This window comes from Microplitis demolitor, chromosome 4, assembly GCF_026212275.2.
Source record: "Microplitis demolitor isolate Queensland-Clemson2020A chromosome 4, iyMicDemo2.1a, whole genome shotgun sequence".
In the NCBI taxonomy this organism is placed as follows: Eukaryota; Metazoa; Arthropoda; class Insecta; order Hymenoptera; family Braconidae; genus Microplitis; species Microplitis demolitor.
In genome coordinates this window covers 12,920,843-12,945,492 of record NC_068548.1, presented here as the reverse complement: position 1 = coordinate 12,945,492, position 24,650 = coordinate 12,920,843, and the positions used below count along the sequence as shown (strand labels likewise).

The window sequence follows — 24,650 nt, the reverse complement described above, 5'->3', positions numbered from 1 at the left end:
TGGGACAAGTTTTAAAAATGTCTTGAATTTGTCATTAAATTCTTCATTCTTTTTTAAAACAAACGAGCTTTCATAGTATTCAATAATACTATTTTAATTCCATGTAATAAAATTAATAATGTTAAATGATTGTAAGCAATAATATTATAATCGTATGATCTTATCTTACATGCTTATCATATACTCACTGTTAAAAATTTCAATGGATATTTCTTTAAAAAAAAATTAAAAATTTTACAATATATGTAAAATAAACTATTTATTCAATCGCATACCATCAATTTGACTAATAATTGTAATTTATTTATATAAATTTTTTTCTGAATACAGATTTTTTTATATTTTTTTGAAGTTATAACATACTAAATATAGTTTATAACTCATAAATTAAGTAACTAATATTCACAATAAGTCTTGTTCTCCACCCATGTAACAATCTTTTTCAATTCTTGATCAAGTCTGCTCTCAATGTCGATAGGTGCTAGTGTCTTCTTCTACGTATGTGTCTTGCCGCAGATAGTATCTTCCAGATACCCGTGACCAGATTCAAATTACAAGCCTAGTGCAAGCCTTACTCAAGAAATTTGTGCCAGATTATAATTCAATTCTGGAGGAAGACTGTAGTTGAAAATAGTTACGCATGGCTTGCTCAAGATTAGCTCAAGTCTTAAAATTTCTACATACGTAGAAAAAGATAATGGCAGCTAGGAATCTTACTCAAGATGCTTTTTCCAGAATCTTGCTCAGACACGTGTTACTAGGACACCTTTAGTATATTGTAAGATCAAAATTCTGATTTATTCAATGCGAAAAATTTAGAAAGCAAAACTAAAATACCCATTTGATATTTCCCAATCAGACACTTTATATCCATAGAAATATAAATAATCCTATTAAGTTTAAGTTTTATCTCTACTTTAAAGGATTTCAGAAAATTCAATAAACCCAAATTAACTGTCGAATTATAGTCATGTGTAAGCACAAAATCTTGATAAAACTATTTTACATACATCTATTACATTATATTGGTTCTTGTCAAGACATTGCAAGATTTTTGATTGTCTTGGTCTTGGTCTCGATATTGGAATCTATAGTATCGTCTTGGCGTCGCTTTGATAAGTCGAGACAAGATGAAGACAAAATCGATATAATCTCGATCTTAAATGCAGTCCTATTGTCGATTAAACAGGGAAGTGCAATGGTGAAAAAAAATTCAATTTTGAATTTTGAATTAAAAATAGCCTTTACAGGATTTGTTCAGGCAACCCATTTTCGATATATTTTTTAACATACTAAATCTTACATAAAATTCTTTTTATCCATTAAACAGATGGGTGAAAGTCGATTTCTCTTCGTATCTTTGACTATACTACTTAAAAATTATTTTTTTCTACGATATTTCTCAAATGCATTAATGGATTAAGTAATTCGTGCAGCAATCAGCGCGTTTTGCTAAGTTTTAGAGCTGATTAGAATTTGAAATTGATCAATTTATTTTTTTTTAAGAGATTCGGAAAACAAAGGTGTTTACCATTTGTTTTTCCCGCATATTGAAACAGATTGATTGGGCGAGCCAGCCGTAAAACTTCCTGCTGTTTTTGCGCTCCTTGAGCAGTTGTTTTTTTTTTGGGCTTTTCAAGCGTTATTACTTGAGCTACGTCTCCACTCTTTTCCTTTGTTCTGGCCGTCTGGAGCAATGAAAAATACGTATTCCTCACGTTCTTTGACGTATCTGCAGTAACTACACACCACTGAGTATATTATTGCAAGCCTCGAATGCGAAGCGAGGAGGTTGTGCTTTATAACAGACTTGTCAAGATCATGCAATTTTCTCACATTAACCCTTTAACGGTGAAGTCGGACAAAATAGTACGCACGGCGTTAAAGTGGGGATATCCTACAGCGTGCGCTCACATTCCCCACTACCTCAGTTTATGAGATTCGGGCTGAGTCATTACCGAAATTCACTCATATTGTGGGTTCCTTTAGTACCCTTTTATTTGCTATTTTAATGTTTTCAACGATTTTATTTTATTAACTATTTTCAATATTATCAATTATAGCAAGTTTTAAAAGAAATTCAATTTCAACTTTTTTTTTTTTTTTAAATATGAATTTCTCATAATTTCTTTTCTTTTTAAATTCTTATTTTTACGTACGCCACTGTTTGCCAGAGCTCACGGATACAACTAACGTAGATACGCACCGTCTGTTTTACAGGCCACAAAGTGGGGGAAACGCCCAGAAGCGTTAAAGGGTTAAACTGCATATATTATTTTTATATTAGGCTTAAACGTTATGAAAAGCACATCAATATAAAGAGGGAACACTAATGACTAAGCCTAATACTTTTTTCAAATTGTCCGATGTGTTTTAATATAAAAAAAAGTTCAATAAGAAATCGGTAAATCGGTTGACCCTGATGGTCATCCCTAGAACTTCCCGCTGTTTCGGAGCTCAAAAAATACGAAATAGTACCTTAAATAACTAGTAGCATAGTGTATAATACGAGAGTTCGGAGTTCCTCGCATCGCTTGTGTTCCCAATCGAATTAAAGTATTATACTTGATGTCACTAGTTGTCTACAATAATTTATATAATAAATGCTCAAAATTCAAACATCGTTAAATGCTTAACGTCAGCGTCTCAAACTTTTTAAAATGTAATATTAGCTTTCGAGGCATGCACTTTTGGATTTCTCACATCTTTTTTTATTTTGTAGAGATAGTTGTTAAGCTTTACGTGACCGATCAGCTACTGCGTAATGTGAGAATCTCACTTTCCGTGTTTTCTGGGCAGCCATGGTTTGAAGTTTGTTATCACTTTTTTAGTCCACGTGTTTACTTCTGTTTTTCACCACCGGTTGTTCCGCTTTTCAAGTGTTACCTTGCTTTAATTTTCTTCGGCCGCTTTTGATTCTTCACCGTTGATCTTCCTGACGTAGATCCTCTACTTTTTTAGCGCTAGGAGGCACATATGTATAGTTCTTGCTAGTACGAGGACAGCTGATTTAGAAACCGTTTTGTACGCATTAGCTACTATCAGTATAGCACACCGCTTAACTCTTTCCAGCGGTATTTTATAAACGTAACGGCTGAGTTTTAACGACATAGATTTCTGTTCTAAATAGGCGAATCACGTTTACGGTACTCATAAGTAAGCTACGAACGTTAGTTCTTATGCTCAACGTGTTTGTCATCAATTTAGTTAATCACCTTATTACACGAGTTGCCCTCTTTATTTGTTCATTGAACATTAGATTATTGTTGATCTGCATCCCAATGTAGCGCAGAGATTCAGTGACTGTTAATGTTACATCCTTTGTTTCCATTAAAAAGTCAGTTGGGCACATATCTTCCTTGTCATCTTTATCGGAATAACACAAACCCCTCGTTTGATTAGCGCCTTCAAATTATCAACCTATCTGACTAAATTTGAGGTATTTTTAATATCATACGCGACATGATTATATACTTTCCTGGTTCTGCTATATCCGAATCACACTGCGAGTGTAGCTCGGTTCACACCGAGTATATAGCTTCGATTATTGATTCATCTTTTCAAAACTAATGCTGGTTCTTCGCTTATCTTCTTCAGGTATCATTAGATGAAAAGTAACCACTAATAAAGGTTAAGTTTCCCGATCTTACCCAGGCATAGCAATCCCCGTTTCCGATATCATGTAGAGAAAATTTGGTCTAATCAACTACCTACATAGATGTTGTACCCGATTGATCTAAGAACCAGTCAGGTCTTGACGATTTATGGAAATGCTCCAAATGAAGTACTATAGCCGTTTCCCTTTTAGTGGCATACTGTTAGAGAAGATTATATACTAGATCACTGTGCTATAGATTTCCCTAGATACAAACCTTATGCTTTCTTCTTCCTATTGATCACAAATTCGTATGCTCTGTAACTCCTTGCACTTGATACGTGACCAATAACCACGCCATTTCTCAATTTCAAGTAGTGAACAATCTGGAGGGTTATTGTACCCGTTCGCCGGGTAATCTATCGCTTCACAATGCCAACAAGCGTTTGTGTGCTCAGATCCGTTGAATTTCCCAGCAATGTGGTGGAATCTGCCAAATTTATAACAGCGACTTAGGTTGTCTTTAATCCACGTGCGATGCTTAGTTCAGCCGATTTTAATGAGTACCAGTTGTACTAATTTCTCTGCATAGACTTCACTCGTCAAAACATAATCTACTAATGCGCGCGCGCGCGCGCGCGTGTGTGTGTGTGTGTGTGTGTGTGTGTGTGTGTGTGTGTGTAAGTCTGAAAAATTTAGATACGGGCTTACCAATCGATATTACAATCATATCCATCGTACGTGTTTACGAAAACAAGTCTAACGCGTTAAGTGAAGTCAAGTGGGTTCAATTCCACGAGTATTTATAAAAAAAGCGGCACAAAAAAGTCAAATATTACAAAACATTGATTGCTTGAATCATCACTTTGTAGCTAAGTTGCATGCAATATTTTTCGTTACTATCGCTCCAAAACCCTATTTTGAGAGAGCTAAAGCATTCAAAATATATATTTGTAAGTATGTAAATTTCATGTTCCATCAACTCAATATTAACTAAACCATCTTTTTTAAGAAATAGAAAATTTGATTATTAAAGTACATAAAGATATTCGCATGGTGATAGTATTTAAATGAAAATACATCGTAATTTGTTATTTTAATACATTTCCGTACAATACATAATATTATACAGTACAGCCTCGTTATAAGTTACTATTAGGAACTGTAAGAGAAATATTTTTTGGAAATGGCTTTCCCCTACTCCTATCTTTTACTCGGTGATCGCTCGGTTTTTTGCACATGTGTGCGTCGTGTTTATTTCCACAGTCCCCTTATAAGTTAGTTGAAGTCTGTCATTCATCTACATACATACTTGATTGACTTATAAAAGGATTGCAAAAATAATCGCTTTACGACAACCAAAAAATTTCGTTAGTGGAACTGGAGAGGAGGTAACATTCCAAGGCGAGCGAAAACAAATAGAGGGGAAGTAACTTACAACGAGGTTGTACTGTATAACATAATTGTTTAAGCCTTGAAATACAGTAAATAGTTATTTCTTTTATGATTTTTATTTAAATTAATCATATAATAATAAAATCATTTAAGCTTAAGTTATTATGTTTCATTATCGTAAATAGTTTACCTGAAGAATTGTAGTCTGATGAATTCTTTGATTATTCACATAAGTGTAAGCATCTCTAGAGGCTGGTGTTAAAGTTACAATATTCTCAGTGAAAGCAATAACACAGTGACGAGGCATAACTGTGGGACCACAGAGAGTTAAAGTTTGATTATGAACAGCTTGGCTGCCTACAGATGTTTCAGATCCAACTTCTGTAACATTTGGTAAGAGTCGGTGCCTCACTCCTGCACCATTCGGAACATCTGTTCCATCAGCATTAAGTTCTAACAAAAACGGTAATCTTTCATCTTCATACTTGTGATCCATTTCACCCCATTTTCCAGTTGGCTTCTTCTTTCTCTTTCTTGGTACATAATCTGCTGGCCGCCTTCTTACATGAAACATTATTGACCCTAAAAAAATCAAGAACTCGGTAAAGCTTTAACAATGTAAAACAATGAAATTATGGTTAATGTATACACTTGGCGAAGACTTAATAGTAATTTTTATTTGTCTTGAAAAATCTAGATACTATGTGTTCGTAGAATAGATTATCTTGTTAAAACGAAGCAAGCATTTGCTCGCCTGCTTGTGCAACATTATATAGATGATATTAAAGAGGAGAAAACTTTTTTAGGGAATAAAGCGAAGCCGCGTCTTATCACTTCTCAAAGTGGCCTGCTGGCCAGTATAGGAAACTGTCACCACAGGCGAATTTTTTAAACCCACTCTGGTAACAGTCGTGTATAGTTCCCAAATACGTCACGTACTTTACCGATTTGTAATTAAGTCAAGTGAATTTTGATTGGTTTAAAACTATAATTATGATAATCTCACATCATGGGGAGGGGGTCATTTTTTTTTATTTTCAACGCTCTTTCAGAAAAAAAATTCAAGATCAGAAACAGAACATTTTTAATGCTTTTTCAGCCATCTTTGGTCAAAAAATTACTTTTTCGTTCAATGGGACACTTTTGATTTTTTTCAAAAGAATTCACAAAATTTTATGTTGAAAAACAAAATTTTTGAGCCATAAACCAAGATGGGCATCAAATAACTTCTAGTAAAATAAAGTAGAAAGCAATTTTTATTTTATGTATTTTAATTTATTTTTCTTTTAAGATCCCGTAATTTTTTCAGATAGTCTCAAAATACATAACATTACTTGTTTTCAAGTATTCTAAGTGTAAAATCTAATATTTTACACGAAAATGTGTAAATCAATTACTTTTTGGATGATTTCAAGTTAAAATTTAAATATATCAACCGTTACGTCGTATTATTCAGATTTATTACTCTCAAATGTACTACGATATTATTGGTAGTACTTATCTGATATTACATTGAGATAATATTTTGAGACTATTAAGAGAAATCATGTGATGTAAGAAAGAAAAAAAAATTGTTTTTTAATTTTTTTCACTAGAAGTTATATGATGCCCATCTTGAGTTATGGCTCAAAAATTTTGTTTTTCAACATAGAATTTTGTGAGTGTTTTTGGAAAAAAACAAAAGTGTCCCGTTGAACGAAAAACTAATTTTTTGACTAAAAGTGGCCGAAAAAGCATTACGAAATTTTTCGTCCCTGATTTAGAATTTTTTTTTTTGAGAAAAAGCGTTGAAAATAAAAAAAATGACCACCCAAACGTGAAATCATCAAAACTAGTCAAAGCTATATCCTTTTTAAGCAAAAATGATAACTCCGGAATAGGTGGAGATAAAGGGCTAAAAATTTAGCTGAAGATTTCTTTCTATATATATAAAAACATAATGAAAGAGGCCATTCGGCAGCCGAAATGGAAGTAGATTTCTCATTATTTGATTATTTCAACCTTTCAAATAAATGTTAATAACAAAATAAAAACTTTTTTTTTTTACATGATCAGAAATTCTCAAGGTTATAGAGCAAAGAAGAATTGTCAAAAAATTTAAAGTTAAATACAAAAAATTTAAGAATTTAAATTAGAAAATTAAAAAAATTATCAAACTATCTACGAAAAAGTATTCTGTTTTTTACTATAGGATTAATAGTTAATGCAAAATTAAATAAAAAAATTTAAGTTATAATTTCAATTATGATAGATCTAAATGTCATATCGATAACATACTTGAAATCAGTTATAAAAACTATCAATAAAACAAAATTGAATTCACACACTTGAATTGAGATATTTAGATTTTATGAGTGTTACACAGCAATAGTATAAATTCAATTAGTTTCATAAATTTACTAATGAATGCAGTAGTTAGGATTCTATGGAAGCTATTGAAAGTATTAGGAGAACCAATGCAATAGCAAAATTTCATTTAATGAGTGGTAAGATAAAAAATTTCATTGGTCTAGACACAAATATAGGCATGAAAATTAAAGCTTATTTGAAAAGCTTTCAGATGAATTTTATACAAAGTCGATAAGTTATCACATTCAAAAGATATTAAAGGAAGAATAAGTGAAAATATGCATTTTTGACATTTTGAAAATTTTGTAATGCTATAACTTTTAAACTAATTGACCGATTGAGCTCATTTTCAAACTAGATCAAAACAATCACTCAAAAAATACATATACCAAGTTTCGAAGTGATCGATTTGAAATTGTGGCTATAATTAAAGTGAAAACCTACATAAAATTAGTTTTTATCATATTTTGTAAATGTTCAAAACCATTTATCTATCAGAACGAATGGTTAAATCAATGAGTTGTATAGGGAAAATTAAAGGCAATCGAATGAGCTTTCACATAGAACAAAAAAAAAGCTATCTCTTTCCATTTAAAAATAACATCCAGTTAAATCAGTGAAAAAATTTTTTTTTTAATTTTACAAATTTTCAATTAACCATAACATCTAAACTTATTGGCCAATTGGCTCATCTTCGAACTCATCCAAGGTAATCGTCCATAGAATAAGTATACTAAGTTTCATTAAGATCGGTGTAGAATTGTGGACGCTATCGTTAGAGAACGGCGAGTTATATCGTATGTATATATATATCAACTGTATAGATACAGCCGTCTAACAGCTTCACTCAGTCTAAATTATTTTTGTGTGATAATTCCGCTCAACTAACGCTAAAGTATCATCAATAATTAGCTAGTATATCAAGGCTACTGATTATTGAGTACATACAAAAATTGTTTCTCGAGCCTAATTAGTTATAAATTTATTACAACGCGTTTTTGATCGACTATCGACCACGTGTCGAGTTTTTATACATGAATTTAATATTATTTGCATTCGCTATCACGTTTTATTCAGCCGCATTCGCTATTAAATATTGTTTCTCACAGGTTTTAAGTGTACATATTGTTAATAAAACATCTAATTGATAATCTGTAATTTTTGTGTTAATCTTTAGTTATTGAATTAATCACACCTACACCAGAATCCCTTTGTGCATTCTCTCAATTTAACATATGGTTCGAGCTCGAAAATACGTTTCTATGCCATTGTTAGTAGATTTTATAGAAATCTAACTATTGTATTTGTCCTCATGATGGAATTTTCGAAAAATTTTGCTACATCTAAACTCAGCTTGACGATCTGAGTCAGAAAATATATTTGGTTTGAAAGTTTGGTAATTATATAGAAGTGGGGCTGCCTACGTTTTTCACGATAAAAAAAAAAAGTATTTGAGATACAGACTTTGTTTTGGTGCCATTTTTTTCAGCTTTTCGGCGGATTTATGAGAGCGTATTAACATTTATCCAAAAAACTTAGATAACATATTTTTTTTCACTTTTTTATTAAAAATTTTGTAGTTTTTTTAGTTTTTCAATGGTATTCCATCCAAAACTATTTTCTGGGTTATTATCATATTATTTTTCGTAAAGTACATTAAAAACTGAAGAAAATGGCGCCAAGACCATTTCGATATCTTAATTTGGACGGATTTTAGAAAACATCAAAAATGAGCTTTTTTTTTTACTTTTTACATAAATTAGGTCTGAAATTTTTTTTTTTTTTTTTTTTAATTTTTTTTTTATTTTTTTTTCTGTATTATAATAATTTTTTTTTCTTTTTTTTTTAATATGAAGATTGAAAAAAATGTTTATTTTTCACTTTGTTTTTTTTTTTCCACTAATTTTTTTAAAATTCTTGTATTTTCACATATACAAATGTATATTAAGTCTAATTTTTTTTTCTTTACTTTTTTAACTTCCCGTTAAGAAAATTGCAAATTTTCAAAAATTCGGGAAGTTATTGGTTTCAGTCCGATTTTCGAAAATCGAATTTCTAAGAGATCTTGACGTTTTGAGGTTCTAGGGAGCTATCCTGACGAATTTCAGCTCGAAATGGGCGGGAACTTTTGGGGCTGGCCCGCAGGGTCAACCGACAGACTGATTTTTATAATATACTGTATCTATCACTTTTTTTTTGTTTAATTTCAGTATTTTTACATATATTAGATCTAAAATATATATATATATATATATATATATATATATATATATATTTTTTTTTTCTATATTATGAGAATTTTTTTTCTATTTTTTAGATATGAGAATTGAAAAATCATTTTTTTTTTATTTTTTATTCTTATACTTTCACATATACATATGTGTATTAGGTCTAATTTTTTTTCCTTTACTTTTTTTTATTGTGCAATATCTATCAATGATAAAATAGAGTTCTGTCTTATCGATTGGCGTTAGTTGTTATATTTCAAAATAATAATTTATAAATATAGATAAACATATATATTTTATATAAAATGATAATTAATTATCGCCATTGGATTGTTTAAAATTATTTATTGGTTATTCGTGACTAATTATCATTTGTGTGTATTATTTTTATTTGTTCTATAAATAAATCTTAAATATCATTGTTATAAATTTTAAATTTGAAATAAAATGAGTTGTAGAAATTGTAGTTTGAATTTAAGTGAAGCTATTATATTATTCAATAATAAAGATGATACCATAAAATATTAGATGGACCATAACGCAATCGAAACTACAGTTATTTGTAAAAATTGTAATAATATATGCAAATTAGATACGACAAGTATGAAGTGGCGTTGTCAAAAAAAAAAACGATATGTACGGAAAATAAGAAAAGGAAAACGAAAATTTGTAATTTCAAACAATCATTAAGAACGGGATCATGGTTCCAAAATGCACATTTATCCCTTGAAAAATGTTGTTCGTTTATTACGCAATATTTGTTACTTAATCCACCTCACCAACAATACTTGATTACCGAATTTAAAATATCTCCAAACACATATAGTGATTGGAGTGCTTTTATAAGGGAAGTATTAGAATATTGGCTTGAAAAAAATTCGAATCCTAAGATTGGTGGTCGCAATAAAATCATTGAAATTGATGAGGCTAAATTTGGTGTTAGAAAATATAATAAAGAGCGAATTATTGATGGACAATGGCTATTTGGTGGTTTCGAAAGAGATCCTAAAAATTTTTTCATTGAACCCGTACAAAATCGAACCAAAGAAACATTATTGGAAGTGATAAAAAAACGAGTACGTCGCGGATCAATTGTTTATTCTGATTGTTGGAAAGCTTACAATTGCTTAGAAGACGAAGGTAATAAAGTAAAATAAAAAATAAATAAAAATAGTATTTCGATTACTTTAAAATATCATAACGATGTATTGTTATTAAAAATATTTTAGGATATCGACATTTATCTGTAAATCACTCAGTGAATTTTGTTGACCCTGAGACTGGTGCATATACCCACAATATCGAAAGAACTTGGCGTAATGCACGGGCAAATATTCCGAAGTATGGGCGATCTGAGGAAAACATGGAGGGATATATTGCCGATTTTATATTTAGAAATCGATTTACAGACCACACATTACGTCTGCATAATTTTTTTTGCAATATTAAGTGAATTTTTCAAAGATCACATTGAAGTTTGAATTTAAATTCAGTAAAAACCATAATTTAAGATATTTTAAGTTTTATAAATGAAACAAAGTTTAGTAAAACAAACTAATCAAAAACTATTAGTGAAAAAATATGTTTTTTTTTTTTAAATGAAATTTGCCCCCATTACCCTTAAAATAAAAGTAACTGTAACTCAATTTATCGACCAATCGTCAATGAAGATTAACAAATCCGCCGAAAAGCTGAAAAAAATGGCACCAAAACGAAGTCCGTATCTCAAATACTTTTTTTTTTATCGCAAAAAACGTAGGCAGCCCCACTTCTATATAATTTCCACATATATATATATATATATATATATAACGCGCCGTTCTCCGACGAAAGCGCCCACAATTCTACACCGATCTCAATGAAACTTGGTACATTTATTCTATGGACGATTACCTTGGATAAGTTCGAAGATGAGCCAAATCGGCCAATTAGTTTAGTAGATGTGGTTAATTGGAATTTTGTAAAATTTTCAAAAAAAAAAATTGTTTACCGATTCAACCAGATGTAACTTTTAAACGGAAAGAGATAGCTTATTTTTGTTTGTTGTATCCGAAAGCTCGCTCGATTGCCTTTAATTTTCACTATGCAGCTCTTTGATTTGACCACTTTTTCTGATAGAAAAAGGGTTTTAGAAATTTACAAAATATCATAAGAAATAATTTTATGAAGGTTGTCACTTTGATTATTACCACAGTCTTAAACCAATCGCGTTGAAACTTGGTATACGTATTTTGTAAGTGACTACCTTGATATATTAGGTGTACAGAAAAGTTCTACCCGTTTTTCAAACATGGAGTTATCTAACAGCTATTTATAGGTTAGCTATGAATACGTATATGTACATGCACAGCTGTTTGTACTCTTTAAATTCATCAAACTTTTAATATATTAATCTTCGATATATATATATTTGTTTATTAAGTTAAAAATGGAAGTAAGTAATGAGCATATCCGCCATTGTCTTTTATATGAATTTCATCAAGGAAAAAGTGCTGCTGAAGCTCAAAGAATAATCTGTGCAACTTATGGTGACAGTGTTATTGATGACAGTACTTGTCGAAGATGGTTTCGGGAATTCACAAACGGAGATTTTAATTTAAATCATAAACCACGCTCTGGAAGACCTTCAACAATCAGTGACGAGAAATTGGAAGAATTACTGAATCAAGATTCTGCACAAACACAACAAGAACTCGCGAAAAAGTTAAGCGTTACTCAACAAGCTATTTCTGAAAGATTACATGCTTTAGGTAAGATTCAAAAAGAAGGAAAATGGGTACCTCATGAATTAACTCCAGAACAACGAGAGAGACGAGTTGACACCTGCCTGTCGTTGCTTTCACGACATAAAAAAAAAAGTTTTTTGTGGAAACTTGTAACAGGGGACGAAAAGTGGGTTTACTATGAGAATCCTAAACGTCGAAAACATTGGGTAGACCCAGGACAACCAACGACATCAACACCAAAACGTAATGTTTTTGGGAAAAAAATATTGCTTTGTATTTGGTGGGATGAGTGGGGCGTGCTATATTATGAGTTACTCAAACCAGGAGAAACCGTTACTGGAGAACGCTACAGTTGTCAATTAAAAAAAATAGCAGATGAAATCAACAGTAAAAGACGATTTGCGGGACAAAAACCTCGACCAGTGATACTGCAGCATGATAACGCCAGGCCTCATAGAAGTTCAATCGTCCACCACACTATAAATGATTTACAGTGGGAAGTTTTACCGCACCCGGCGTATTCACCAGACCTTGCACCGTGTGATTTTCACCTATTCCGTTCATTGCAAAATTACTTGGCTGACAAACACTTACAAAATGAAAACGAAATGCAAAAAACAATAGATGATTTCATTTCGACAAAAGATCAAGCCTTTTATCGCCGTGGGATCCATCAGTTGCCTGAGCGTTGGCAAAGGGTAGTAGATGCTGATGGTGGTTATTTTGATTAAAATTTGTATTTTATTTAAAATTTTTGAATATATTTTTTTTGACAAAAAACGGGTAGAAATTTTTTGTACACCTAATAGTTAAAAAAAGAGGTCAATCGGTCGATTAGTTTAGAAGTTATAGCATCCCAAAATTTTCAGAATGTCAAAAATTCATATTTTTACTAATTCTTTCTTCAATATTATTTGAATGTGATAACTTATCGACTTTGTATAAAATTCATCTAAAAGCTCTCCAAATAAGCTTTAATTTTCATTCCTATATTTGTGTCTAGACCAATGAAATTTCTTATCTTACCACTCATCAAATGAATTTTGCTATTACATTGGTTCTCCTACTTTCAATAAATTCCTCAGAATCCTAACTATTGTATTTATTAGTAAATTTATGAAACTGATTGAATTTATATTATTGCTGTGTAACACTGATAAAATTTAAATGTTTCAATTCAAGTGTGTAAATTCAATTTTGTTTCCTTGACAGTTTTTATGACTGATTTCAAGTATGACTTTTAGATTTATCATAATTGAAATTTTAACTCAAATTATTTTATTCGATTTCGTATTGACTATTAATCCTATAGTAAAAAAAAACAGAATACTTTTTCGTAGATAATTTAATTCTCTTTACATTTTATTTTCGTTATTTAACTTACCATTCCGATGATTTTTTTAATTTTCTAATTTCAATTCTTAAATTTTTCGCATTCAACTTTAAATTTTGTGCCAATTTTTTTTTGCTCTATAACCTTTAGAATTTCTAAGGTTATCAAAAAAAAATTTGTTTTGTTATTAATGTTTATTTGAAAGGTTGAAATAATTAAATAATGAGAAATCTACTTCCATTTCGGCTGCCGAATGGCCTTTTTTTTCGAAAATTATCGTTTTTTACCATTTCTTTCTCTCGCGATATCTCTCGAACAAATTAACCGATTAAGATGTTCAAGGCGATGATCGACGCGTTTCATAAAATTCTAGAGCTAATTAGATTTTGAAGTCGATCGTTCAACTCGTTTCTGGGAAATAAAATAAAACTGGAAAAAAAAAAAAAAAAAAAAAAAAAAAAAATTTCAACTTCCCGCTTAGAAAATCGATGATTTTCAAAAATTTCGGGAAGTTATTGGTTTCACCTCGATTTTCGAAAATCGAGTTTTCATCAGATGTCGACGTTATGAGGTACTAGGAAGCTATTCTGACTATTTTCAGAAGGATGTCCGAGTGTCGGTATGGATGTTTGCACGTGTATGTGTGTGTGTGTGTGTGTGTGTGTGTGTGTGTGTGTGTGTGTGTATGTGTATGTGTATGTGTATGTGTATGTGTATGTGTATGTGTATGTGTATGTGTATGTGTATGTGTATGTGTATGTGTATGTGTATGTGTATGTGTATGTGTATGTGTATGTGTATGTGTATGTGTATGTGTATGTGTATGTGTATGTGTATGTGTATGTGTATGTGTATGTGTATGTGTATGTGTATGTGTATGTGTATGTGTATGTGTATGTGTATGTGTATGTGTATGTGTATGTGTATGTGTATGTGTATGTGTATGTGTATGTGTATGTGTATGTGTATGTGTATGTGTATGTGTGTGTGTATGTGTGTGTGTGTGTGTGTGTGTGTGTGTGTGTGTGTGTGTGTGTGTGTGTGTGTGTGTGTGTGTGTGTGTGTGTGTGTGTGTGTGTGTGTGTGTGTGTGTGTGTGTGTGTGTGTGTGTGTGTGTGCGCGCGCGTGTGTGTGTGTGTGTGTGTGTGTGTGTGTGTGTGAGAGAGAATAGTCTATAATTTTTTAACTAATGAATCGATTTGGATGGTTAAGGCGGCAATCGAAAGAGCTTGTTGGCCATCAACTTTCCTGTAAATTTTAAATCATTTGATTAAGTAGACTCAAAAATATTGGCGAATTATTGGTTTTTTCCAAATATCTTCAAGATGGCTGAATCGATCGCTTGCAAATTTCCATCAGCTCTAGAATTTAATAAAACGTGCCTACTGTCACCTCAAACCTCAAAATCGGTTAATTAGTTCGAAAGATATCGGCGTTGAAAAGTTAAAAAAATTATATTCTATGTTATTTTTTCCAGATAAATCAAAATATTCTATACTAAAATGTGTCTGAAACAATACAAACTTTTCCTCTTTATGGTCTTTTTTGATCATCATATAATGCCATCAAACTTGTTCTTTAGTTTAAACTATATTATCAACGAAAAAAATCGAAAAAACACAGTTTTTAATGATTTTCTCGGATATTTTATGTATTATTGCTTTGACCTAAGCCAAAACTCATTTAAATCTTGATTTCGATCACTGACATTAATTTTTGCGTCGATACACTTATTTTATCGAACATTATCGGAAATTACAATTTAAAAACCGCTTGTTCATTAATGATTTTCGATTCTTGATCTTTTTTTTAAACTTTAGCATAAAACGTAACTTGTTAGAGTTTGAAAAGCTCATCAAAAATCAATCGCGTGCAATCAGATTTTCGAGTTTGAAGAGCTCGAAAATATAGACACATTAATATTTTCAAGCTCTTTGAGCTCGAAAACAGCGGGAAGTTTTGGGGCTGGTCCGCAGGGTCAACCGACGCCCGGATTTTTTTTTGTATTTCTTCTATGTCTTAGAGTCCATTCGATGATCGATTCGAAATTTTCAGAAAAGTTGACGACCGACAAACTCTTTCGATTGCCACCTCAACCATCTCAATCGGTGTGCACACACACACGCACTCCTCCCTCCCACACGCACACGTGCGCGCACGGAAATACTTCTGAAAATAGTCAGAATAGCGTCCTAGGACCTCGAAACGTTGACATCTGATGAAATCTCGATTTTCGAAAATCGAAGTGAAATCAATAACTTCCTGAATTTTTAAAAACTAACAATTTTCTTAGCGGGAAGTTAAAAAAATGAAAAAGTTTATTTTAATGCCGTTTAACTGTGCCTGAATAAAGATACTTTCTTATTTTAATACAATAAGAAAAATTTTGTTTCTCGCTTAGAAATTATTGTACAACTATAATTAATCATGTTTCAGTAGAAAAATTGTCCTTCTTCGAGGAAGGTCTTTCATGGTTTTTTCGTACATCCAACAATTTAAGAGATATTGAAGCTCAAAGTTTGATTTGTTCAAAGAAACTGGCGTTTTTGTTTGAAATTCATACAGCTGAACGCTATAAACTTTTTCGTCGAAAATTTGTTGCTCTTTCATAAAAGTGTTTTACACTCTTTTCATGTATCCGATCATTAAGATGATATTGAAGCTCAAAGTTTGATATATTTTAAAGATAATGTTTCTCGTTAAAAATTTCTTAACTCTTCAGTAATGGGATATATACTTAGGCACTAAATATTTTTGTGTTGGAAATTCACTGCTCTTCAAAAACGGTCTTTTATATCTTTTGAATAAACCTGACCATTCAAGAGATATTTAAGCATTAAGTTGAAAGAAAACTTTCACAAGATAACTTAAAATTTCGCTCTAATGATATAAAAAATCTTTCATATTTCGAGTGCAAATATTTCTTGAATGGTTAGGTTTATTAAAAAAATATGAGACTTTTTCTATAGAGCGGTGCATTTTTGAAAGTAGAGTGTATAGAGCGCAGGTATATATTCTTTTACTGAAGAGTTATCGAATTTTAAACGAAAATTATTTTTTAAATGTATCAGACTGTTAACTTTAATAACACCTAGATGGTTGGATTGACGAAAAGAACAAGACCTTTTTTTTAGGAGCGGTAAATTTCCTACAGATAATGTATTAGTTATAGCTGTACACTTATTTCTAAGTGAGAAATAAAATTTTTCTCATTGTATTAAAATGGGAAAGTATCATTACTTAGACATGGTTAAACGACGTTCGAATAAGGTTTTTAATTTTTTTTTTATTATTTTTGGATCACAAATAAACGATTTATATCATGGCCAAGTAAAAAAGTCTAACTTGGGAAATAACGGACACTCTAATTCCCATATATGGTTCACATATGTCCATGAATAGTTCACATATGAACCAATTATAGGCTATATATGGCCCATACATGGGCATATGTGGTCCATTTCTGACTATCTATAAGCTTGCATGGATCTATATATAGCAATATATGAACATATATAGCCATATGTGGTCATATGTGAGAATACAGCCTCTTTACATCAAGCCATATATATCTATATATGGCCTATATGAATCATATATCGTCATATATATTGCCATATATGACCTTATATGGAGGTGTGAACATTATTACGTCAAGTCATATATTTTAACTTATGACCATAAATGATTCGTATATAACTATGTATATAATTTACACAAAATCTTCTAAAAAATGATAGATCAAAGAGATCCTCAAAAGTCTAAATTAATTTGAATGCACCTACTTTGATCAACGCAGATTTAAATCATGGCAAATTCCGATCTTTGTAGTTCTGATTAGATTTAGCTAGATTAAAATTTTTTTTCAGGAATTTATTTTTTCTCACAAAGAGAAATTTATAAATGTATGTGGTTTTAAAAGTTCAATAAAATTCAACGTAATTCTCAAGAATCCCGGGAAAAACGAATCATATATGGCCATTCACTTGCATCTAAATAAATACAAAAGACTGTATTTCATGTTCATCTACTTTGTTCAATTTATTAGCAATATGAGTGAACATATGAGAAATACAAAAATATCCTTTAACCCATCTAATGAGTTACTGTAACGTAAGATGATAATGCATTTCATGATGCTTAACCTATCTGTAAAATTGACTGTCATAGATTGCATAGGAATTATTCTATTAATGACGATGATAATGATTCTACTAACTCATCATATTATAGGATAGGTATGTATCAAAACTGTGTAAACATTTAAAATGATTCCGAAAATAAAAGTTGTTTAATTATATAGAGCACACATTTTATTTATTTGTATTCTAACACAAAATAATCCCAACGTGACAATGACATAGAATGTGTGAAAAATTTTCAGCTTCAAAAAAAAAATATCGAATTTGAAATTAAAACTCTCCGCAAGACAAGAGCAATCAATTTTTTACTTTAATGGAATTTTTTAGTCACGAAATATGTGTAACACTTATTTCATATGAGTGTATCTATAGATATATATTTTCGGCATACATTTCTTTTCATGCAGAAGCATAATAAATATTACAATTAAGGTTGATATAGGATCGAAAAGAATCAAGATTATTTATTTATTTATTTTTTTTTTTCTTCATTAAAATTGAGGTCAAAATAAACGAACTCATGATTTAAATCTTCAGCAAAAAAAGAAAAAGGTGCTTACGCCTGATTCCCCAGTCCATCATATTGGCAGATTGTTTTGATTAAATTATTTAAGAAATTTTAAGAGCATAAATAACCACTTGTTTCACGAGTCTTTAAATTATGTCATTAAATAATCTGTAGACTGTTCTTCATTCTCAATGCTAATTATTATTTCAATTTTCTACAAAGAACATTCATTTATTAGTGAACGTTAAATGCATTAGAATAGAAAATTGTTAATCCATCAGTAGATAATCATTCTAGTAGTAGTGAATCAGTATTCTAACCAAAATAATTTAAAATATTTATAGAAGATTACAATTAATTTTTAATTGTTTCAACTTTCACATGGTTGTTTTGACTTATCACTTTCCACATCAATTCACAAACGTCAAAATACCTATAATTCAGCAGGATTTGCAGTAATTTCTTTTGAGTAGACTCATTTTCTTTACTACTAACTCTCATTTATACGGTAATAACAGTCAACCAATTAGATTACATTTTATAATAATTTGAAATCACCGATCATTTAATTAGCGCACGCAAACACTACTGTTTGATGAAATATTTGAAAGTTACATCCTATTTCAATTCAATCACTAAATTCATCACTTATCACATTATAACGTTTCAACTGCCCTGTTATGAACTTTGATTATTTTTCTTACGTGTGTTTGGATTATATAAGACTATACATACATGTATATATGCATTTAATTTTTAATGAGTATCTTTCGAAGTTGATTTATGAATAATATCAATTTACCTATCACAATAGCAAACTTGAAGACAATTTTAATATATTAACGTTTTACTAATAAATAATCAAGTTAACAATGTTGTTTCGAACAACATATAATATAAGGCCGAAATGCAACTAAACTTTACTGAGCTTTAAGAGGACTGTGTAACTCTCACAACCCCTCCACCGTTCTACTCTACTATCGATCGTTACTATCTGCCATGTCATTTAATATAAATATTATTCTCTATACTGTTTTAATTTCCTGTCAAATGAATCTTTTAAAACTTGTTTTATAATTTGACTATCTATTGATCGCCTATAACTCTTTGAAACATAAAATTTAATTTAGAAAGAAAGGTCATTTTTATATTTCATAATCAGGGGTTATCAGATATTTTCGGCTGAGTTTTTCTCAGAAACAAAAACTCTCAACACAAACTACAGACTGCACATTGATGCACTACTGTCTAATCGAGCAAAGTGCGTTTTAATTTTTTAATAATATTCGTTTGTTTAAAAGAAAAACGGTCAAAGTTCCTGATTACTGCATTAGTGCAACAAAGATAATACCGTTTGCCTACTTGGGTGTGAGAGAGAATAAAGTAAGAACCCCTGTTGGTGAAATCTCTACACAATAACATTAAGTTAAGAATAGGGTAATATACCCATCAAAAAAATTAGAAGGGCAGAAAAATTTTTTAATTTCTTGTTCAATTTTTGATGGGCTGCAACTTTGTGAGAAATATAATTAATAATTTTATCCGGATCCTTATAATCGGTAACATATACTCATGATTATAAATTTATCATACATATACGTAACTGTAAAAAGGAAAAAAAAAGATCTCGATTTAGTGGAATAAAACTTAGCTTGTTACTAATTATTAAATAAAATCAATTCTTTCAATAATCATTAGCATCTCTCTTCTATTACTTTTGATTATTTTATTAAATATTTCAGGCCATAAGTCACAGTTATAGAACGAAGGAGCCCACACCAAGTATTTTTAATTTATTAATCTATTTAATCAATCGTTTTATTAAATTTTTAACTTCCCGCTAAGAAAATCGACGATTTTCAAAAATTTCGGGAAGTTATTGTTTTCACCCCGATTTTCGAAAATCGAGTTTTCATCAGATGTCGACGTTTTGAGGTCCTAGGAAGCTATTCTGACTATTTTCAGAATGATGTCCGAGTGTGTGTATGTATGTATGTGTGTGTGTGTGTGTGTGTGTGTGTGTGTGTGTGTGTGTGTGTGTGTGTGTGTGTGTGTGTGTGTGTGTGTGTGTGTGTGTGTGTGTGTGTGTGTGTGTGTGTGTGTGTGTGTATGTAAACTCTTTGTAACTTTTGAACTAATGAATCGATTTGGATGGTTGAGGTGGCAATCGAAAGAGCTTGTTGGCCTTCAACTTTCCTGAAAATTTCAGATTATTTGATCGAATAGACTCGAAAATATTGGCGAATTACGAAAAAAAAAAAAATTTTTTTTTTAGTTTTTTATTGATTTCTCAAAAACGACTTATACGATCGACTTCAAAATCTAATCAGCTCTAGTACTCAATAAAAAGCGTCGATTGCCACCTCAAACATCAAAATCGGATAATTCGTTCGAGAGTTATCGCGGGAGAAAGAAATGGTGTAAAACGGTTTTTTCTAAATATTTTCGAAACGACTGACGCGATCGATTTAAAATTTTAATCAACTCTAGAATACACACACTCGGACATCATTCTGAAAATGGTCAGAATAGCTTCCTAGGACCTCAAAACGTCGACATCTGATGAAAACTCGATTTTCGAAAATCGGGGTGAAAACAATAACTTCCCGAAATTTTTGAAAATCGTCGATTTTTTTAGCGGGAAGTTAAAAATCGATAAAACGTAGTTTTTAATATTTTTATCGGATATTTCATATGTTATTGTTTCTTACATGAGTCAAAACTTATTTAAATCTTGATTTTGATCCCTGACATTGATTTCTGTCTCATTGATGATTTTCGATTCTAAAATTTTCAAACTTCAGCATAACAGGTAACTTGTTAGAGCTTGAAAAGATCGTAAAAAAACAATTGTATGGGATAGCATTTTCGAGCTCGAAGAGCTCGAAAATATATCTACACTAATGTTTTCGAGCTCTTTGAGGTCGAAAACAGCGGGAAGTTTTGGGGCTGGCCCGCAGGGTCAACCGACGCCCAGATTTTTTTTCTAATTTTTCGACTACTGGTTTGAAATACTTATCCTCTTAAGAAAAAACAAGTATTACTATTGTTTTGATAATTAATTATTATCTATTAATTATTCAATCAAAATATGTTGATCAATTTTATATTAATTTATTTTATGTTTAATTGAAATTAATATTCAATAATTATTGTCATGATATAAATAACGAACATATATTTGTTATTTTTTTCTTTTAATTTTTCAACTATATGTAATGAAACTACTTTTATCCTCGTAAAAAATTATGATTTTCATTGCAATATGATTATATTATTATAATAATCAATTATAAAAACAATAATAATACTTGAATTTTTTTAAGAGGATAAAAGTCTTTTAAACGAATAGTTGAAAAATTAAAAAAGAAATATCAATATGGTAATGATTACTATATATTATGGTAATGGTTACCATAAATTATGGTAGTAATTACTATAATATTTAGAAATTAAAATCATTAATCATTAATCTAATATTTGCAGATTAATTTGGTGTACGGTGATAATTATCATATTATGATAACCGTTACTATAACCTGCATGAAAAATGTGCATAGGTGAAAAGTATACTTAGAGATGCGGAATGACCGTCATTTTTATTTTTGGTCAGGACACGGTCATAAGACTGTCTTGAGACCGTCACATAATTTAAAAAAAATTCCGTGATGCTGGAATGACCGTCACGTTTCAAACGGTCACAAATTTCATTTGCATCTATATAGACGTTTTTGACAGAATTTTTTAATAAAGCATTTTTTGAGAATCGATGCAAAATTTATGGTAACATTAAGAACCGACATGAATTTGGTCATTTGCATCTATATAGGCGTTTGTGACGAAAATTTTCAATTATAATTTATTCTCAAATAAAAACTATCAAAGAAATCGATCATTGTATTACCGAAATTTACCGAGATATTTCAGTTTTAGCTTGTACAGGTAATCATTTTAAAGACGAATAAAGATTTTTTCATGTATCATTTTAAAATTGTCTATTAAAATAACTTTCAACCATTAAATGATGCAATAAATATGAAATGACATAAATCATATTATTATTATCACAAAAGTTTCTTTATTTTATAGTTATTACTACATCTTTATTTTTAAGATTTCATATAGCTTCATATTTAAGGTTAATAACGATATCTTTTTTTTAAATAAATAATATTTTGTATTTTGTAGAGAATATTTGTATTCATTTTAATTATTTAAGCTATTTCATAAAATACATTTTCATTTAGTTTTTGAGCATTAAATATTAGTATTGATATATTCACTAGATAGCAGCATTTTCGCTTGTATGGTCCGTCATTTAACAAACGGTCATGTGACGGTTCTGTAACCGTCCGATGACCAAAAATAATGTCAATGACGGGACCGCTTGCATCTCTAAGTATACCTCAAATTATAATTGTATTATATAAAATTATACTTCAATGTATAATTCTCAATATATTTTTATACTACTATTGTTTGCCGTTTTGATATACTTGATTATACTTTATCACTATTAGTAAGATTTATAATTTAACACACTTTCTTGGGAAAAAAAATCTCATGTTTGACTATATATGACCATATATGAGCATTCATATATGATCATATATGAAAATTGGCCATGTCTGATCATGCATGATTAGATATGATCATATATGATATACACATAGGTTTGACAAAAATTGTTTAAACTAAAAAGATAATGTTTTAATTTTATTGTTCATTAACATTCATTGAAATTTATTTATTTATAGTTATTTTTCACTCATTATTAATTTTTCTATCGACGGGGATTCGAACCTGGATCCTTCTGCGTATCAATTGAAGCTTGTACCACTCTGCCAAACCATGAACTTAGTAGTTGGGACTATTCAATAGGTTTATATATTGACCTTAGAAATCTCAACAATCATTATGTTTAAATTGATATTTTACATGGTATTTGAGAAGTTTGTTTTCTAATGCGGAATCAGAAGTTTTTTTTATCTTCAACAAATTAAAAGAATAAAATTTAAACTCAAGTTTAACAAGATTTAAACTTAAGTTTTATCATATATGTTCATACCTGACCATATCTGATTTTATATGCGTTAAACATCGTGTAAAAAATTTTCATGTCTCTTTATACCTGACTATATCTGATTTCATAAAAGTTAAACAACTTGTAAGAAATTTTATGTATCATCATATATATTCTATCCTGATCATATCTAATCTTACACGAGTTGAACATCATTCAAAAATTTTTATGGTCCTTCATATGTGATCATGCATGACCATATATAATCTTATATGGATTGTATATCGGTTAAAATTTTTTTATATTTTTTCATATCTGTTTATATATGTCCATACATGATCATTAGAGCCGGGAAGTTTGCCCTGCTAAAATTAGCGCTAAAAAATTTTTTAACGACAATATTGATTGGCTCGTTTAATTTTTAAATTAAATCGAATTCGACGAGAAAACAAAAGAACGGTCTACATTGAAAATAATTTTAAATATTAATAGTATATTTATAAGAGATAACTTAGAATTCTTTCAGTCAAATATAAACTCCAAGAGGAAACAATTTATTTTTTATAGAAAAAAAAACTAGATAAGTCACGATTGAACATAAATCTGAGCAAGGAATAAAAATCAAAGAATAAAATTTTTTTTTATTGAAAAAAAAGTTGATTAGGTCTAAGTTTAACAGCTCGACCTCTTGTTACTCCAGCTTGTTCGTCCAACTACTCCAACTTTTTTTTTTTTTTTTTTTTTTTTTTTGGAGGAAAAACCGGTCTTGCTCGTGATCTTGCTTGTGCTCTTGTTGACAGTCTTGCTGGCAATCTTGCTTGCGATCTTGCTGGCAATCTTGCTCGCGATCTTGCTCGTGACCTTGTTGATAGTCTTGCTCGCGATCTTGCTGACAGTCTTGCTCGCGATCTTGCTTGTGATCTTGGTGGTAATCTTACTCGCGATCTTGCTCGTGATTTTGGTGGCAATCTTACTCGTGATCTTGTTGACAGTCTTGTTGGCAATCACTTAGACTGCTGGATCGCTTAATTATTCAGCTTGTATCATCAAAGTCTAGTTGATGATCTAGACCTGAACATTTTTATTTTGAAAAAAAAAAGCTGACCTGACCCAACTTGGACAGCTAGAGCACTGAGTCATCCAGCTGTCTAGGATGGGAAAGTCAACTTTTTTATTCTAAATTATAATGAAATAAATTAGAAGAAACTATGTGACTCAAGCTGAAGTACCGAAAACTCCAAGATGTACAAAATTATTTTATTTCTATTGAAAAAAAAAATTTCTTTGATAGTAAATAGAGTTGACTGCACAACTTGGAAAACTCGAGCACTTAGTACCCCAGCTTGGTCAT

General features: G+C 30.5%; 1 protein-coding gene across 4 annotated transcripts in view; it reads right to left on the bottom strand.

The window, feature by feature from the left end:
* LOC103571974 (afadin) overlaps nt 1-24,650 on the bottom strand; it is a 194,357-nt gene that overhangs the window by 76,825 nt on the left and 92,882 nt on the right. For all 4 annotated transcript variants that reach the window (XM_053738752.1, XM_053738754.1, XM_053738755.1 and 1 more), the window contains exon 7: nt 5,181-5,572. In XM_053738752.1, the coding sequence (XP_053594727.1) occupies nt 5,181-5,572 (392 nt within the window). The remainder of the gene's footprint in view (nt 1-5,180; nt 5,573-24,650) is intronic.